The sequence below is a fragment of the Talpa occidentalis genome, unplaced genomic scaffold (genome assembly GCF_014898055.3).
Source record: "Talpa occidentalis isolate TD23 unplaced genomic scaffold, MPIMG_talOcc4v2.1 talOcc4.7, whole genome shotgun sequence".
Taxonomy (NCBI): Eukaryota; Metazoa; Chordata; class Mammalia; order Eulipotyphla; family Talpidae; genus Talpa; species Talpa occidentalis.
The window spans coordinates 8,839,579-8,859,745 of record NW_023605083.1 but is presented as its reverse complement, the minus strand read 5'-3'; the positions used below and the strand labels follow the sequence as shown (position 1 = coordinate 8,859,745).

Genomic DNA, 20,167 nt, shown 5'->3' with positions numbered 1-20,167 from the left:
CTTGGTTTCTGTCCGGCCGGGCGCTGCCGTTCCTCAGCGCGAGCGCCCTCACGTCAAGGTTTCTAGTGGTTTTGCACATCAGGTCGTGTAAGTGAGGAAGACGGGAAGCTGTGTGTGTGGGCGTCCGTGTGAGTCTGTGCCGTGAGCCCCCGTCCCCTGGGCCTCCCCCGGAGCGTGGCCGGGTGCAGACCTCACTGTCCGGGCGGACGGCACGTTCTCACGTCAACACTACGGAATGGGGGGTTAGCACCTTTAAACCTTTTAATTTATGTAGCGACAGGCTCTCGCAGACGGATGGCGGCGGCGCTCGGCGCGCAGCGTGGACATGCTGGTCCCGAGGCCCTGGTTTGTATATAAAGACACGTGGGTGGTTTCGTATCTCTTTCCCTGTTGACTGTACTAACGCTTGCTGGGGTCATCAGTGCTAAGGGAGACTTAACACGTGGCAACCCCGACCCTCCCCAGTCCCCCCTTCCACCACTTTGTGTCTTTCTGGTGGTTACCAGAACACCTGCAGGCCCATCCGGACGCGGTGCGTGGCCATTGTGCTAGGGTAGTGTCAGTGTGTCAACTTTAGGAAATATAAACCAGTAAAATTGTATTACTATTTCTTTTGTTGGTTTTATTTTAACAGCATATTCATTAAATATTTTGGTACAAACAGCACTGCTGTGTAAAAGCCAGTTTTATCGTCACGTGTTGCCCGCCCTGTGCTGCCGTCAGGTGGGTGCGTGCGAGCACCCACCGGCGCCTGCGTCGTGAGCGCTGCTCCTGTCTGAGAAGCACATTGCTACGCTCACAGGCAACACACTGTCCGTGTGTTCAAGGCAAGTGCGCCTCGAAAGACAATGCCGACCAGGGAAACGAAGAGCCGAGAACAGGCGGAGGGGCGGCGGCAGGGCAGACATACCTTTAGAAAGCACCTGTTTCTCCACGGGCAGCCCTCCCACCTCCCGGCTGGGCCATCGTCTTCATGCCGCGCTGCTCCCCTCCCCTCGCAGCCTGCCCTCCAGGACCCCACCTTTGGAGGGAAGGTGGTGCGTGTCCCCTGTCCAGACAGGGCTTCCAGAGCACAGGGGTGGTCCCTTTGTCACTGCCAGGCTGAAGGCACGTTCCTGGGGTCCACCTCACTGGCCGGGTCCAGTCCCAGGGGTGTGCGTGCAGCAGGGTCGAGACGCAGCAGAGCTCCTCGGGGTAGCTGCACCCTGGCCCAGGGAGACGTGCGCGCAGTCGGCCTGCCTACGGACCTGCGGGCTCCTGCCGGGCCCGGCTTTCAGGGCGCAGAGGCCCGGGGCGCTGTGATGGGGGCGGACTCCACAAAAGGGGGAAGCAGGCTGGTTGGGGCATCCTGTCCAAGGAGATAAACGATGGTGGGAAACCAGGGGAGAGTTTTAAGCCAGTGTTGCTAAAAAACGACCTTGGGGACATTTCCTGTTGCTGCTTTGGGCAGGAGGACTGGTAGGAATTAGTGTCTTGAGTAAAAGGACAGATATGGGGGGAAAATACTGGAAAGGCAAACCTTGGTGAGCCGAGGGGAGCCACGCTGTCCACGTTCGGGTGGGGCACGGGCCCCCTGGCCTCGGGCTGTGCTGCGCGCTGTCACCTGCCACCACCCAGTAGGTGCCAGTAGCATCCTCAGCACACACCTTACGTCACCCCCAGGGAGTGCCGACTAGTCATCCCAGGGGTGGGGTGTGGGAATCACCTGGTTGAAAACCCTTGGCCACGTCAGGAGAGGAGCCTAGACCTGAGGAGGCGCAAGGTCTCCTTTGGGGTGAGGCCAGGATCAGAAAAGGCTCTTGGTTTAGTAATGGGGTGCTGCTGGGGTGGGGAGAAGCAGAGCTAAGCCCGCGGAGGTTCGAAGGAGCCCTGCTGTGCAGTGGGCACTTCCAGTGCCCAGGAGCAAAGGCTTCGTGCTGGGGACACAAGTCCCGGGGCTGCTCGCGGGTTGTGGAAGCGCGTGACTGGCCCCACTCCACCTGAGCTGATCCCCAGAAGCTTGTTAAAAACTCTCAGGGGGGAGGAGGTGGCTTAGAGTGAAAGGCAAGCCCCCCAGGAGTGCTACCGCTGTGCTGAAGTCCTCTCCCCAGGAGGGAGTGAGCAGGGATGGGGGCGGAACGCAACCAGGCACACCCGGGGCACCACGGCACCACTCCCACTGCCGGCTCTGCACTGCAGACAGGGGAAAAAGTCTACACGGGGGAAGAGGAGCGAGGAGCTTTTGGCCAGAAGAGCTGCTGCCCTCTGAGGACGAGCTGCTCCGGGGCTGTAGTGGCTCACCTGCTCGGACAGGCCGGGTCCTGACACGGGCGCAGCCTCCTGAGACGCAGCTGGGGCCTGAGTCTCGAGTACGGGAAGGTGAAGAAACAAGACGTGAGGTCAGGACCACGGAGGGAAGAGCAGGGTGCGGGCTCGGCTACGGTACCTGCCCCTGGCCCGGGTGGAGCCGTGTCCCCGGCCCGGGCCACACGGCGCTGACACCCTGCTGATTTCTCACGTCACCCTGCTGATTTCTTAGCTGTGCGGGGCCGACGCCTCTCGTGGGCTCGACTCTTCTCGTGGGTTCTCTCCCTTCGAGTCATCAGATGCCCCTGCGAGTTAAGCGACGTTCTTCCCAGACTTGCAGGGGAAGGGGAAGCCTGGCCCCTGAGCCCGCCCTCTGAGGTCTCGGTATTTCCCACCAGGGCCCACAGCAAGACACGGTGTTGCTCGCTCCCTCTAGTCCCAGTTCAACTCGGTAAGCTGTTCCTTGTGCCACCTGTGGGCAAGCCTGGCTCCCCTTCTAAAGGGCACACTTGGGCATGAGGCTGGGAGCAGTGGTGGGCTTGCCCGGCCAGTGCCTCAGTCCATTCTAACCTGGTGATACACCCGTCCACGCTGTGCCGGGAGGACGTGGGCCGAGTCGTGAAGAAACCCGTGGTCCTTGTCCACGCAGCTCCCCACTTACCTGAAGGGCGGCAGGGGGCCTGGCCTGGCTCCCCCTAAGACCGCTGCCCTGAGCCCACCGCCCACACCTCCTTTGTCCTCATTCGTTCGGGGGCCTGAGGCCGAGGGTGGTCCTTGGCTCCTGGAGTTCCTGGGGAAGCAGCCGGAGGAAGTCGCAGCTCTGGATTCAAGTTGCTGCTGCCATTTTGAAGCTCCACTCTCCCTTCTTCCTGAGCCCTCGGTCTGGACAAGCTGGGTCAGGTCAACCCTGGGCAACCGCTGTGAGGGGTGAGTGAGGTATGTGAAAATCTCGTCAATTCTGAAGCTCAAATTCAGCACTAGTAACTTACCACTCACCGTGCCATGTGCCGGCCGGAATTCAGGGTTGAGTGACCTTCCTGCACCGTCAGCAGAGAAGCAAGGTTTTAAGGGCCATACACAGGACTCAGGCCCTGGCACCAATGCCCAGCACACTGGCCTTCACCGGGAGACCCCAGGACCCCCTCTGTGAAGGGACGATCCCGCAACACGCACTGAGCTGGCCAGGGCTGGGGAGGTGTCCTCCAGGCAGCCTTCACTGCGCCAGAGCAGTTCCTGCAGAGAAGAGTCCAGGCCTTTGCTGTTTAAGACAGAAGCTTTTATTTTTATTCATCCAGATGCGGAAAGTGTAACATGTCAGGGCATTACAGACACACTGCAGCAGCCAGACAGGAAGATCAGTCTACGGCAGCGTCCAGCACAGTTAGCACGGAGGAGCCACTGTGGGCGTCGGGGTGGCAGCGTCCCTGTGGGGGAAGGCCAGGCATCTCTTGGCGAGGCGCTGGTGCCAGTCCACGCACGCAGGCTGCGGCTTCGGCCACGCTGCAGGTTTAAAGTTCAGAGTCCCACATGTAAGCACTGCCCCAGAGGGGAAGGACAGTCCATGGTGGCCACGCTTTCCAATGTGTTTCAACATCATACACAACATAGAGTTATTGCCAAGGACTTTGCACTGCATACTATACTATTTACACTCGCGAATTCAGAGAAAACATAGTCAATAGGTACAGACAGGCATCTTAAATAGATTGCTAAAAACTAACTTGGCCATCACCAGACCAGAGCGAGCGAGCTACAGCCAGGAGTCCAGTGTCGTGTGTGCACCGTGCTGCAGGGAAAGGCGTTCAGCCCACAACTAAACTCAGCCTCCTCCCTGCCTCCTGTACCCCCATGCGGGGGCAGAGGAAGGGCTGAGGCTGAGCAGGGCTACCTGGCTCCTTGGTGAGGGATGCTCCCTTTGGAACAGCCCAGAGCTTCTGGTCTTGGACAGGCTGTCTCCTGCCTCTTTCCAAGACAAGGAGGAGTCTGCCTGGGCTGTGTGAGGAGCAAGGCCTACCAGGCTGTGCGGGAACTACTGGGCATATGGACCAGGATGCACGGCCGGCTCCTGCCACGAGCAGCCTTGGGACTGGGCCTGTCAGGCTACTGAAGTGCTCTCGCCCTAATCAGGGTGACCTCTAGAGACCTGTCCTCTGCAGCTGTGGCTGGGCCCCAATCAGCCACCACAGCCCAGTCATGTACAGAGACCAAAGCCTCAGCACAGAGGCCCTGCTGAGAGGGTGCTGCGCGAAAGGACTGAGGGAAAAGATCCTCGGGGGAACAGCAGAAGTGCTGCCAAAGGCCAAGAATGTGAAGTTTGCCCATGGAAGGTGGCCCGTGACTCATGAGAAGAATACCAGATGGAAGATTCCCACCTCCTCAAGCCCTCAGGAAGTCCATCTCTAGGCTGCAGACAGCTCGCAAGACAGCCAGAGCCACCTTTTCCGGGAGACACAGGAAGGAGGGCGCTAGCCATCTGAGTCTCTCCTCCGGGAAAGGGGGCAGTCGTGGTGCTAAGCTGCCTCCCACGGCTGCGGCCGGTCACAACGTGGAGGAACGAGCAACACTCAGTGTCCCCTCTGCCAAGCAGGGGCGGGGTGTGAACCCCGCCTGAGCACGAGATGCCATCATGGTCAGAGAAAGGGGTGCTGCTAACAGCTGCTGGAGAGGAGGTATTTTTGGAACCTGGGCTTGCCCAGCTAAAAGCCACATCGGCTGTGGCCTGAGGGAGCGGGAGAGAGGAGGCGCTTCCCGGCTGAGAGGGGCACAAACAAATGAGTGGGAGCGCCCACCAAAAGCAAACCAGACTCCTTCAGCCCCACTAGTGTCTGTGAGGAGGCGGGAGCACGAGCCACGTGGAAGGGGAACTGACATGTTCCCAGACTCCGGGGGAGGAAGGGCTAGAGAGTGTTCTCCTCGGCTCTCTAAAACCCGTCCCTGCCCTTGATTCATCCCCACGAGCAGAGCCGCCAGATAACACCCGGCTCCCGCAGCAGCAGCGAGAGTTAGGTTAAGATCAAGGCGCTTTCCAACCACCTGTGCCCCTCAGCAGAAGGCGGCGTGAAGGCAGGATGGCGGCCAGAGGGCAACGGCCTGGGCAGCTCACGCGCCACAGAGCCCGTGCCTTCTGACATGAAAGCCAAGGTGAGGACCCAGTTTCCTGACGGGCCACGTCGGGCATCCCTTGGGGCAGACGGCACCTCCGGCACAGGCGGTTCCACCCTACCCATGAGAAGAGAAAAGCCTCTAGAAACAGGTGTGCACTAGAAACACGGGCGCGCACCTTCGAGATGACAAGCCAGACCCGACCACCAAACCCGAGCGTCCCGGCCTCCAACAGAGCCGAGACCAGAGGTCAGCTTGAGGCAGCGCCTCCAGGAGAAGAGCGTGGCTGAGCAGCAGCATTCCGTTCCCTGCCTTTCTTTCCAGTGGCTCCTGCCTGCAGCGCCCCACCCCCTTCCGACCAGCCCGTGTCCAGCAGACACGCCTTCCCAGCTGCTCAGGGCAGCACCGACACCCTCACTTCCAGACTTGGTCCCCAGAGGCCAGTCTGTCCACAGGCCCATGGCCTCTGGTGCAAGCAGGGCGCCACTTTGGGCGCCCATGAAGCCAGTCCCCCCACAGCCCAGCCCGAGCTGTGTACACGCAAGGGCTCCTTTTCTAGCCCCACCTGTCCTTGCACTGACCTTGCCCTCGCTGCCTGCACTGCCTCCTCTGCTCACACACAGGAGCGATGGGGCTGCTCCGCCGGGGACACCTCGCTGGTGGAGAAGGGACTTGCAGAGCACGAAGCCCTGCAGATGTGTACAGCTGTAGTGGGTTTTTGGCCCCAACTACACTGAGCACCTTGGGGCAGGCACCGTGTCTGCCTCACGTCAGGCCTGACCTAGAGCAGCTGGTGATGCCCTGGGCAGTGTCTGCTACGACTTGTTACACTTAGCTTGTCTCCGTAGTTTGTAGGCTTCTCAAGAGGCCAGACTGTCTGCTCAGCTTCTTGAAGACCCGCCCGTGTGCTGGCCTGGAACATACAGGGAGGCGTGAATCTGCTCATAAAGCTTTCTTGCCGGAGGATTCAATGCTGAAGCAATGGGCCTCTAGCAATTTATTCTCACATACCAAGGCCCCAGGCCAACATTAAGATTTTAGACAGAACATTGCATTTGTCTTGGTCTTTAGGAGAGCAAGAGAGAAAAAGCCTGAAAATGGAGGATCCTGTCAGGCTCTGCCACACCAAAAAAAGCTTTGGTCCTCACTGGCGCACTAAAGCCAGTGCCAGAAAAACCATCCAATTCTCTGGGCTAAAAAGTCCAGACTAAACTGAAAGATGCCAGTGATCACCACAGATCGGGCCTCTCATGACCAGAGTGTCACTCCCAAGAAGCATCTGGAATCACCTAATCCTCCTGAGCACCACTTTCACAGCCCCAGCCCAGCCCAGCCCAGGGCCTGCATCCCTTCTCCAGAGCTGCCTCCTTCCTAGAGCCCTGGTTTGCCCTCAGTCCTTCCCATCTCCTCTCTTCAGACACTGGCGCTTCCCTGTCAGTGCCCACCTCCCTCTCAAACCTGAGCTGTGGGCAGGGCCAGCAACTTCCTCATTCTAGGGGCTCACAGAAAAGATGCTGAGGAAGCTGTCATGGGAAATGGATGGGTCCAGGCTGATGGAAGTTTCCAGTCACAAGCCGGAGGATGAGTAATCTCTATAGTTGAAGGCAGGAGTCGACTACTCGTTTTCCTAAGTGCTTACACACTGACTACAGCTACCCTTAGGCTACAGAGTTGCTGTGACAGAGCGAACATCACAAACCTGAGAGATTTAGAAGATGGCCCTTCACACACAAAGGTTGGTGACACCATATCTAAGGCAGAGTTCCCATATATTCCCGCACTGACACGTGCAGACAAGTGGTGTCTCTGTGGTCCCTTGGGGCGACAGGCAGTCTGCATGTAGCCTTTCAGAGCCAGCCTAAGGGGAGGGACCACGGCTTCCTGCACGTGGCATCCTCCACCCCAGCAGAGCTACAGAAACAGGCAGAGAATGCGCATGACTCCTCCCAGGGACCCTGACCACCCGTCCAGGACCACCCGAGGTGGCAGGACTGAAACAGCACTGAGGCCCAAAGCAATCCCTCAGTCCCAGTTTCACAGCTTCCCTTCCTTGAAGGACTCTAAAGAAGGTTTGACCTTCCACTGGCCCAAGACCATGTTCTACGGATTTGCCCCATGAGCTCCAGCCCTCGTCCAGGTAAAGAAATCAAAACACTGTTTTTCAAAAGGCAGAAGGCCTCCGTGTGAACAAACACCCAGTACCCGTCACCCCTTGGCGATGAACCCAGCAGAGTAGCAAACCAGGGAAAGGGGAAGAAAGATACTGACAGACCAGCCAGCAAAGCTCTCCCCTTGCCAGATCTTCCAGAGAGCACCAGAAGGGGCTTCACAGCCCCACCCACATATCTGGTTTACCAAGACTCCATTTCGGAACCCCAAAGACATGGCCTTGCTACACTGCAAGGCTTCACCCCTCTGCCCGCCGCCCCTTCTCCATCCACCACCCCGCCCCCGCTCCTGTCACCTCCTTCCTGGCATTAGCATCTTCCTCCTCCTGCCTTCTTGGTCCCAGGCGACACAACACGGTCTCCTCAGTCGCCTGCTGAGCAGCAGGAATCCTGTTGGGGCAGGTACCACTTCCCTTCGCAGGTGCTGGGCCACATGGCCCACGGGCGCCCCCTCCGGCTCACTTCAGGAGAGGAGTCTGGCCTGTGAGGAGACCCTGCGCTGACTCTCGACCTCTTCCCTGCAGGCTACCTCCCCTTCATCCCTCGCCCAGGCAATAGCCTCTGCTTTCCGCCCTTGTCCTTCCCTGTGTAGTTGTGCAAATGAACCCCCAGAATTCCCTCATATTTTGAAGGGCTGTCATCACGGAAGGGCACAGCACCCAGGGCCTTTCAGGATGGGGCCCAAACAACACATCCCATTGCCTTTCACCCTCCGAGGTCCCTTGACAAGGAGCTCCGTGCTGTCCCGAAACCTCACACTGTGCAGACAGATCCTATCCAGCTCAGATGACGGTCTCAACAGGAGCCTCTGCCCCTTCCATCAGCCCTCAAACCCTCTGCACGTTGCTGGGCCCTGAGCACGTCTCTTCCTGCGTGCCAGTCTCTTCACCAGCCTGGCACCTCTCCTGAATTGACTGGGAGACCTGGGATGTGGCCTGCAAGCCCCAGCCCTGGGCCAGCGAGCACGACCCTCTCCAGGAGACGGGAGACCTCAGACGGCTCTGATACTGCTCAAGCCCCAGAGCCGCCGCCTCCCCCTTCCTGTGGTCAGTGGGTTCACCTTCAACTCAGCTGTCTAAGTGGAAACTTCATGTTTTCTCCAACTGTTCCTTCTCCCTCGACACAGCCTGGTGAACAGTAGGTTATAATGAGTGTTGCTCCAAGAAACCACGTGCCTGAAAGGGGAGATGAGCTCTGGCCACGTCACCAGTGGCAACGGCATTAAGTCCAAACTGACCTTCCACGGAGACATTTCCTGTCACCATCCAAACCAATGTCTTCTTGCTGACACGCTCCAGGTAACATGGCACTCGCGTCTCACTGCGCAACTCTCCAAGGCAGCCCCCCTACCCCTGTGGGAAGCCAAGTTAGCCTGAAATGCCCAAGGACTTTCTGTAACTGTCTTTATCCTCGTGGGCCACAGACAGCAAGTAACTATAGCCCCTTAAAACAGCCGACTTGGAAAGACCCATGTTCACCCCAGGTCTCCCTTTTACCAGCCTCAACAATCCCAGTCCTGCCATCTCATTGTGAAGCGCTTTCAGCTTTCTTTAGTTCCCCAGGTGCCAACTTCCAGAGGTTTCTCGCCTCCCAGATGATAACCACATTTCCCCTACTGTGCCCACCAAGAGCTTGAGGGCTGTTAGAAAGCTGAACAACTCTGGCAACTGTCTACATGACGGAAGGCCGCCATGAGATCCCGGGGTCAGTGCACGCTCAGAGTGCCAACCGGGAGGCTCCCCTTGGGTCAGAGCTCATGCCGAAGGCTTGGCCAGGAACTGCTCGCAGCCACCAACCAGAACACAGATGACACACAGAAATCACACTTCCACACGGCACACCCTCCCATGTCCAACCGCGGGGCCCCTCCACTGGCGATGGCAGGATCTGCACTTCCTTACAGTATGAAGACACGGCACAACAGGTTAGAACAAAATTGCTCAGCCCAAGGCTGGCCAGTCAGCCCCTTGCCCAGGAACACACAGTTCTCTCAAAGGAGTCAGAGGAAAAATGAGCCTCGAAAGTCTGGATTCTTTTTTCCCCCGGGGTTAAGTAGAAAGAAGAAGGCTCAGGGGAAGATGAGAACAAAGAACATGTTCCAGAAGAAAGGGACGTGGAGTGTAACAGAGAGGCGAGGGCGCTGCAGCCAAACTGCTGGAACAGGACTGGCACCGGCTAGACTGGAGAACAGCGGCCAGCGCTGAGCGTGGGCTCAGTGCACTCACTCATGGTGTCATTTCTGTCTAAGCCTCCAGCTCCTCCTCCAAGAAAGGAGACAGTTTCTAGATCCCACAGTTGTGGTGGAATTCAAGTCATCCCTAAGAAAGGCTCTCTGTTTTTCCCTAGTAACAGCAGAGGAAATGTGGTTTTTTTCAGAGTGGTTACAAAGCCGTAATTAGGAGCCACGATGTGTTGCCACAAACACCCGGGTGGCTCAGAGAGGTCTCTGGCTTCAGATTATTATCCGTATGAGGGGCACAGCACCCCTGCATCGCTGCTGCTCCTGTCTGCATGGGCAGAGCAGGCAGTGCAAGAATGACTGCGAAAGGCCTTTGCCAGCAGAGCTCTTCTCACACTCCCACTGCTGCTCTAGAACATATGCCTCCTGCTGCTCCCCTCCCTCCAGGGTTATGGCAGGTTGCTCAGAAAGAGGGTCAACTGCCATGACGACGACAACCGGGGTGTCGGCAACCCTTCTCTGAACAAGACCTCTACCCATCCCCACCCTCAGCTACCCCTAAGCAGAGACCAGGCTGGCACTAGGGAGCAGCTGGGGAGCGTATGCTGGGAAGAGAGCAGCAGACAAGTGCAGCAGAGCGGCTGGCGAGCAGCAGGCTCCCCAGGCAGGGCCACCACCATGCAGGGCAGCCCGCTCACTCCTGGCCAACAGCCTCCCCTGAAGTCTACTGTAGGAGGAAATCCCAGTGATTAGAACAGGCCACAGACAGCAGCTACCCTCCCCATCTGTTTAGCACTTGCCCTCCCTATGGTTACCACTCAGGCCTGGCTGCTGCTGCTCCTTCCACCCAGGAAGCCAAACCCGCACCAGCCTTCAGAGGCTGCCTCAGATGTTTTAAGACCTCCCCATCACCAATCTCGGGCCGGACAGAGTGACTCAGAAGCCATTAGCTAAATGAAAAAATGTAACTCAGTTTCTCCTTGACATACAAACAAAAAAACAAGCTTCAAATACAAAAGCTTTCTCTGTTTATACAGCCACACTTCTAAAAAAAGAAGAAAAAAAAAAAGCCCTGTTTTAGGAAGGGGTATCTGGTCTGAAATAACCAAGTCAGAAAGCCCAGCTGCCGCACAGGAATCTGGAGGGTCGGCTGCACGAGAGCCCGTGAGCTAACAAACCTGACAGCATGGCCTTGCCTGTGCTCAGGCCCTTCCTGCGGCTCCACCAGTCCTGCCCACCGGCCTGTCCCCGCGTGCTCCAGACCGTGGCGGCGTGCATGAGAGGGTCTGGCACTGCAGGACTGGGCTTCGTTCTTGGTTCTGCCTTAACTCTGAGCCTCAGATTTTTTTTAATCAGCAAACTAGGAATACCACCTCCCAGAAGGCTGAGAATTAAAAAGGATGTCCACATGCCAAGGACACACAAGATACCCACTTTAGCATCTTTTGTCCCTCTTTCCTTTCTTCCATTCCTGCTGCTTCAATCTCTGCCTACAACCCCAAATGACCTAAACTGAAGGCTCCTTTAATTGCTGGTGCATTCAGCTGTCACTGAACACCATCCAAACTGTACAGAAGGATCAAGAGGAAAAGCTTACCCACAGAGGAGACTGTCCTAGCCACGTCCTCCCAGCAGCTGGGTTCATCCCGCGCCCTCCTCCTGCTGTAAGCAACAGGACAGGTGACCCTGGAGCCTGCATCTCCTGTGAGCATGTGCGGAGCAGACATGCTGATGCCCCCTAGGCAGATGGCGGAGACCTTCACACTACTCGCCAATGGCGGCAACAGGGTTTGTTGGCAGAATCATACCAGGAGAGACCAAGACCCTCCTTAAAAACCAAATACTTAAAGATGTTAACAACTGACTTGGTTAAGACAAAAAAAAAGTGGGCGGGAGGGTGCTCCCCCAAACTTGGCTCAGTGAGGCAATGATTCTATCATGCAGCCACAGCTAAGGAAGGGCTAACTTCTGCCAGGACATTATACAATCTCTCTTATATTTAAGAAGTCTCTTGGCTATAATGCAAATCTGTATAATCTGCTTAAGGTAACACTCAATCCTTGTCTACACAGTTTTTACAACCCTGGAGCACCACAGAACTCAATCTGAATCAGATGCTCAGCTCACCTCCTAGCAAGAAACAGGGACATTCTGCCCACCTTTTTTCAGAAGTTCCTACAGTCTTTGCAGACACAGGCAAGCAGGAAGGAATGTGAGCGGCATCCTGTACTCACTCCCCAAAATGGCAATTTCACCATCTACTCACTTTTCCTTTTGCTGAAAAGCAACTTCTCAACCTACCTACGTAGGCAGGTAAATGGTCAGATGGACAGAGACAGACAGATGGATGGATGGACAGACAGACAGGTATGCCTCTTCTAAGAGTAACAGACAGAAGGGAGGCCTCGTGGTCATGAGTATGGGTATTTTTCCCAAAGTGTCAAAACAAACTGGAAGAAACAGGCTGCAAGAGTCCCCCCACACCATTCCGGCTCCTCTTTGTTTTCTGTGGTTTATGACTTGCTCTTTACCTGCCAAACACTGGTGACCTCTGAATGCTGGGTGATAATCAAAGACACTTTCTTTCTTAGTACTGCACTGGTAAGAAACGTGGAATCAGCAGGCCGATAGTCTAAGCTCAGCCCTTAAGTTCCAAGTACACTCAAATCCCAAAGTGACTATTTATGAGCCCCTGGTGCAACCTGGCCAATGATTTCACTACCCCACTGGAACATGAGCATGACCTGCAATGACCTCCCCATGCCAGTGCTCACCAAGTGTTTCCCGCCTAACCTCCTGGTGCTAGGAGCCCCTCCCTGTACCTGGGAGCGCCCCACATCTGTCAGCACTAAGGAGCCAGCACAGCTTCGCTCCCTCATCTCCCCACAAGCAGGCCGTGCGCCGGCTTCTCAGTTACCTGTCAGCTCAGCCTTGCCAGCCACACATACTTCCTGCCACTTCAGCCAACCACAGCCAGAACAGTCAACAGTTTGCTGAGGACTTATTATGTGCCAGGTACCATTCAAAGTATACGTATTAACTCAATTAGGCCCCAAGACCCATGGGAATCTGCGGGAGGAAAAGAAATGCTTTGGTACAGATTCCCTCATGGTTTCCATTCCCTATTTCTAGCTGTGCTCTAAAGCTTCCAAAACCTAATTTGCATTGTGGGGCTATTTTTAAAACTCTCTAAAGATCACTGCATCAAGCATCAATGGAATATGTTAGCTTCTACCTAAAAGGATAACATGGGGAAGGGTATCTATTCTTACAACTAACTCCACGGGAATTTCTGGAAGATGCTATTAGGAAAGGGACTCATTCTTATGTAAGAAATCTAGCTCTAAGCTCCGTAAATCACCAGAAGAGAGAAACATCAATATTGGAACTCACCTCAGCAGTAGACAGTTTTTGGGCTCACAGTTGTTATTCACTTACCACCCATCTCCCAGGCCTAGTAACACTGAGAAAGCCATGCTCACTGGATTGCGTGGCGTCAGACAGTTACGGAGCACAGTCTGAATACAACAGAACCTTTCTTATTCCAGACAACTTCATAAGAGCCCTGTTCTTATCTCACCACCACCAAGAAGACACTGAAGTGTGGCGGTTACGAGAAAACTGGTCACAGAGCAGGTTGTTTTGAGCTTTCACTGCTCTGAATGCTCCTGGCTTGGGGGCTTTAGAGTGTTAGAAATCTAACTGCTTGGGGGCCTGGGGGCGGGGATCTCCTAGTCCATTCCCCTCACTACTGAAGATTTTCTTTCACTATGGTTATTAATGAAATCCAAGAAGCAGGGAAGTTATGATTGATTGATTGATTATAAAATTCCCTTCATTTTCATCCAAAAAATAAAAACCAAAAAAAAACCGCAGTGTGTGTTTAACCACTTTGTTCTCTGTTCTGCTATAAAAATCGCTTTACAAAAGGATGGGGTATTTGTCATTCCTTTCAATAAGTTTGCATATTTGGATAGAGGTCCAGGAACATAAATCAGAGTTGGTTTCAAATGCTCAAAACTGCCAGGAAAGTATTTAAAATAAGTGAATTTTCAAATGATATCATTTCAGTGATGTCAGAGGGCCCATGCTATTAAATAATTCATAAATAAGCTATTAACTACGTTAATTATCTTTGACACTGCTAATGCATAATTTGCCTCCCAACCTGGGATATTTATAGTAGGCCCAATTCCACCAGCAAAGAGTCACTCAGACTTACAATGCTTCCACTGGGGCGAACCTCTGACTCACTAGCACCCAGAGAAGAAGCTGACACATAAGGGCACTCGGTTTTTAGATCAGGTCTGGAATATACTTGGTACCAGTTAGCTAGACCTCGTACAAACGTTTATAGATGCCAAAGCCACATTCAACATACATACAGATTCTGTATTGGGGGGGGGGGGGTTGTTCCAGCAACCTTCAAAGTTAGTAATAAAAAGAAAACTGCTACTTAGAGACAAATATAAAACATAAAATTCATTTTAATCTATATATATCAAATACAGCTTTAGCATAGAACATCTAACATATATGAAATTCATTTATGGGACACTCTAAACGAAGCAAACCTTATTAAAAATTTTGGCCTAACCCTACATCTTTTATATGAACCCCACAATGGTTGAAAAGGTGGGGGGGGGCACGGAAATCAACTAGCTACTTAACCTAGAAGAGACGGATGAATTGCCTAAGTCTATTTGGTCTCTGCAGACTGGGTATACACCATTCTGAATCTTGTCAAGGTTGGTTCTATAAATAGTTATCAACTCAGTTGACTATAATTTTTCGATAGTTACCTTAATATTTTGGTTTTCTTCATTTTCTATTGCTTTTTTAAAATTTATGGCTTCTTGCTGCTGTTGTACTGGGGCATACAACACAGATCAGAGATTTTAATTTCTCAGAGAAATTTCTCTCCTCGAGAAATTGGCACTTTGCTCCTCAATTTATAACAGCTTGATTTGTTACACTTTGTGTAACATCTACAGGAAAATGGATCCTACCAGCACTCTTACCAATCTTGCTGCTTATGAAATTCCAGCACTTTGGCCAAAAAGAGTGTGCCCTGACATTAAATGATCTTCGTGAACCTTCCCACCACTGAATTCTTTTATTTAAACAGGTACGGGTGTGTACTTCACATTTATGTTACATCTTAAGTTTCTACACACACACACACACACATACATATATATACACACACACACACACACACACCTTTTCAAAAGTGAAATGTCCTTCTTGAATAAAAAGTAATTACAAGGGCATTAAAACAAATGCTGAAAAATAACTATTTTACATTTAGATCATAAAAATTTTAAAGGTAATGTGATGACATAAGACCTAAGTGATCAAATACATCATATATGATTGTCATATATGCATGTTGTGTTCATTGAATTTTAATTACTTTTCTCTTTAATCAGAAAATAAAAGAGCTTACCTTTGTATACTGAGACCACAGCTTACAGTCACTATATCTCAGCCTATTTTATACAAGTGATATGGCTACGAAGGTCCGAGGAGAACGAGAATAAAGTGAGATAAACGTGCTGAAAACTGCTTAAAAGTATTAACCTGAAATACACAGAGGGTCCAACACCAGTTTTAAAAATACATTAACGAGGTATTCCCAGCTCTTCAATTAATAACGGTGACTGACTCATGATTTTCAAACATTCACCCAAATTTTTAATAAAGAAGAAAAGGCTAACACCAGCAAAATCTATCAGTGGTTTGTTCCCCAGGTTAACAACCTGAGTGACACTGCAAACGCCTTCACGGCTCCTTACCACCCTGCGCCATGCGCTGCATCTAGTCAGCATGAGGTATGTTGGGAATCTACTGGACCAGTTACCTCGCAGAAGAGAGGGGTGCTCCTGCAGCCTGAGAAACGGGTTGCAGGCCACATCCCTGGCTGGACACCAGCCCCCATGCAAAGAATATGGCTTCAAGGAGGACCCCTATCTCTGAGAAATTATAATAGCACTAGCTGACACAGTCAGGAATGCAACTATCAATTTATGTGCTAAAAAAGTTTAAAAACTGCCTGAAGGTTGCACAGCTCACACACTAATTCTAAGTTCTACATTGGTCTGTAAACTCCCTGACAAGAGACTACGCTAGGAGGGGTGAGTACAGATATTGCTAGGTTTCCAAAGGAAAAGTTTTAAAACAGACACCGTGGCTTTGAATAAAGTATTGCTCTTCGTTAAAATGCTCAGTCATTGCTTTCCAAAAGAAGGTGTCAGAGTGGTGTATCTGAAAGCTGGAAAGCCTCAGGGGTCACATTGCTCTTAAGACCAAGACATAGGAATTGCCATTTCAAGCCAGACAACCTGATGGTTCTAGAAGTCAGAGAAGAAATCTTGAGGGCCCAAGTGAATAATAAATGGTGCGACGCTCAGAGGCTGGCAATAGGGGCTGTCAATGAAAAAACCACCTACAGTGGAGAAAAGAGCAGAGAAGCAAAACTTCGTGTTAATTTCACAGAATTTGGTGAAGCCAAGAGCTTCATTTATATTTCTCTGCTCTTTCAGCTGTAAGTGGAATTTTCATTACAAAATGGAGGGGTGGGAAGGGCAAAGTGGGGAGGGACACTTAATTCATTACAAAATTTAAACAGTTGAACTTGCATGGTTACCACTTCTAACAAAGGACTGACAGCTCAATTATTTTAAGTAAAGCAGAGAAATGTAAAAGTTTGCAGCAACTGGGCAGGTTTACAACATGGTTAGTAACTTCCAACAAACAACAAAATTAAAAAAAAAAAAAAAGACTTGGTAGAAACCATTTGAAATGACTGCCATCATGGTGGAAAACAGCACAGCTCCCTTTTTGCCATTATTGAGGGGTTACGTTATAAAGCTGAGTCAGCTACTTCGAAATAATTTTCTAAAGAGAAATCTCCAGAGAGATTCCAACTTGGAATGCAAATTTGATGATCAATTTCAAGTAACAATACAGCTGCAGCTGCCAATTAATAGTATTCCAAAAACAGAGAGAGCACTATTGTAAATGTTTAATTAATAAAACCTGGACACTACCAGCCATGCTTTTTCTTCTCAGTGATGGCTCTGTTTCATCCATAGGTCAGCAAAACGAATCAATGAAACACGAACACTCCCAGAGGAGGTGGGCCTCTCGGTTATGTCTAGCCACTAATGCGCAGGATGAGAATGGTAAGTTCACAGCTATTTCTAGCAAGTGATGAGGTTTTATTAAAGTATCACCCACCACTAACAAAGACAAAAAGGTCAATGAACAAAGGTAACAAACTATTTTGTAATAAAATTATTGTGTAATAAATATACATCAGAGACATGACACTAGCATTTTTAGCAATTTTTTTAGCATTTGTTTTTACACTGCCATTTTATTCTCATTTAGTGGTCCCAAAGAAAGCTGGTACATAAATTTGCATATTTGTGAAGCCCGTTCTCACAGACGGGCACTGTTCTGATCCGAAAAACAAAATTTAAGAGGGGAGAGGAAAGCTAATTCATATTAAAAACAGCCAATTTGAAGACACAGCAACTTGTAAACACCAGCATGGGACACACTATTGCCGTCATGGGGGTGGGTACCTTAATGAAACCATTACCTTCTAGTAACATCATAGGCTTTCCAAACAAGGTGAGAATGCACGTGGAAGACTTAGGTCTGCACCCTTTACAGAACAGCACAATGTTACTGACTGATCATTTTCACCAGCTTAATCAGGTATCTTAAAAATAAATGCTGACCCATGGTTGAAACCTGTCACTTTTCACAGCAGCACTCAACAAGAACTGGGACAATCGAAGAGCAAGTTTTTATGGGGACCCTGTTGCTGCTTTAGATTCTGATGTAATTGAAGAGGAAACAAGGCCCTTCAATGAATCCCAGAAAAATAGCTAATCTTCTATTTGCATGAAAAAAGTCAGGGAGTGAACACAGTATCTTACAGAGTGAAGAAGGCCACAAGAACGAAGAGGGTGATTGATCGATTAATTTATTATTTTTTTAAAACTTGGAAATTCGGAAACTAAAGTAATCACATTCCTCCTTCCCCATCTCTGGGTAGTGCCATCATTTTAATAAGCGATGCTCGCATAACAGAATATACCTTTATCATGGACGTGCCCTTGTACAACAGGAGTACGAAAGGCTTACAAAGTAAGTGGACTGACTCAAACTAACAATCGCCTTTGCTTTGTTTTAGCGGTTTGCTTACGAATGGGTTTCTAGGGCTACGTTATTATTAGTTTTCAGTCCCTTGTAATTTGATACCAAAACATATAAAAAATAATAAGCTAAAACAATATCCAAACCCATATTTTATTGGCTTTAATTACACACTTTATTATTTACAAAGTTTAAATGAAAAGTTTCTATTAATAAAAATAACTACAGCCCGAATTAAAGTGCCCAGGGGCAAACACATATCAATCGGCCTAAGGACCAGTGACTGCGTCAGGAACCAGGCAGTACTCTGTGTTACAACAAAGCCATTTATTTGTGATCAGTGTTTGAGACTCTATACATCCTTCACAAATTTAATTTTACATAATCTGATACTCCTCTTAAAACTTCAACTTTGAACTGCTAGACTTATTTCCCTAGAACAGAAGGGCTGGTATAAGTTATTTTCCGGAAATGAGGTACCGTTTCACAGAACTAGTTTCTTATTTGTTTGTTTTCAAGTTTTAGAGAACTAAATTTGCATTTGTTAAAATCAAAAAGTAGGAAAGATGTTCTTTACAAATAATTTTGATCAAGTATGTGTTCAAAGAAAGCAGAATAAAAAGGCTTTTTCTCTAACATTCTGTATTGTACGGTATTGTTGTTCAATAGGAATTAGCTTCTGTCATTTGCTAAAAGAATGAGTAGTGGGGAACAGGATATGTTGGGAATTTCATAACGGGCAACAGAACCATTCTCTTGGGTAAACCTACAGAGAAAAGAAACGGAGAGGACTCCAAATAAGTTTAATAATCCAATAAAAATTTCAGGTAAAAAATATCTTACAGTAATTATCATTAACCCTTTCCAGATTAGTCAGTCAACATGAACCATTTTGGAAGAGGCCCACAAGTCTCTCAGGGATCTCCTATTTTGAACTTGCTCTTAATATTTTGATAATTATTTTCAACTCAAAATTAAGATGATTACAACATAAGAAGGATGCTATTCAGAAAGCAATTTCATTTCAGTGAGCTGCCATGAATTCTAACGATCAAAAGCAATGCTATTCATTCATTTTCTAAAGTGACTCTAGAAATCCATATTAGTTTTCAATGTGGTACATCACATACTGCAGGACAAACAGGGATTGTCAAGAGTCAAAGCACAGCTTTCCATGCAGGCCTCAGTTCCCACGTGACCAGGAGCTTAATTGTCATCGTGGCTATTGCCAATATTGGCATGGCAAATCTGGAAAGATTAATTACTCTCTTAATTTTGTAATTAATAAGTTCTTGTGGCCTCACAAACTTCTGCATACTCAAACATGATTTGAAATCCTATTTCTAGTCTAATATTTAACCTATGGAGAAATCACAAAGCAGCAACAGCAGGTATTCAAGAGCACCAGATGATCAGAGGGAAATTACCCCACATGCAACAGCTTTACAAAGGCCAAAAGACATATTTACCTTACAGCCAAAATAAAGCATCGTTTTAGTAGGTTGGCATCACAGTAACATTTAAAAACCAAATCTTTTATGTGAAAAATGGGGGCATCAATTTTCACCAGCTTTGGAAGTCAGTTATATGGCACATGGAAGAGAGGAGCCTTCTGAAGTGGGGCCTCAGAGGCCACAGGTGAAAGTATGTTAGAGGAAAGGGAGGAACAAGAAAGAAAAATTAAAAAGATTGAGGAAAAACATGAATGTAGCTTCAAGCCTATATGTAGGGTATATTTAATATATATATATACATATATATATATGTATGTATTTAAAAGGGGGAAAGTCAGCTCTTGCAAACCCATACTAAAGAATGTGACTTCTTATGTCTTAAGAAAGACACAGACTTAAGAACCTGCCACAGGAGGCAGATGCTTTGATGTTCACATAGAACCTATGACAATGGGTCTAGTGAGTCAAAATGTTTTTGGATAAACTGACCAGCCCTAATTCACAGGAAGGATGCACTGGCTGGGATACCCAGAAGTTGGCTGAGTGGTAAAAGCAAAGGACCAAATCCAAAAAAAGTTAGAGAGCTTGAAGTTAGAAGAAATTCTGGGTGAAAGCATATTCTTGGATGAGTCCCCAGTTCCTAATCCCCACATATCTGAGAATATGGGGAAGCGGTGACCAAACCTGGGGGTGCCAGAGAAGACATTCAGGGAAAGGATGACACTCCAGACTCCACTTTCCCTTAAAGAAAACTCAGCCCAAAAGACTGACCCTTGAAGTTTCTTCATACCTTTCCAGGTTATAAA

The 20,167-nt window shown here is 49.9% G+C and overlaps 1 protein-coding gene across 6 annotated transcripts in view; it reads right to left on the bottom strand.

The window, feature by feature from the left end:
- Nucleotides 1–2,456: 2,456 nt before the first annotated feature.
- STRBP (spermatid perinuclear RNA binding protein) overlaps nucleotides 2,457–20,167 on the bottom strand; it is a 133,096-nt gene continuing 115,385 nt past the window's right edge. For 5 of the 6 annotated variants that reach the window (XM_054689769.1, XM_054689768.1, XM_037494400.2 and 2 more), the window contains one exon: nucleotides 18,049–18,673. In XM_054689769.1, coding sequence (XP_054545744.1) covers nucleotides 18,597–18,673 — 77 coding nt within the window. In that variant the 3' untranslated portion in view covers nucleotides 18,049–18,596. Of the gene's footprint in view, nucleotides 15,319–18,048; nucleotides 18,674–20,167 lie in introns of those variants that run through there. The other variant, XM_037494404.2, reaches the window with a different exon arrangement.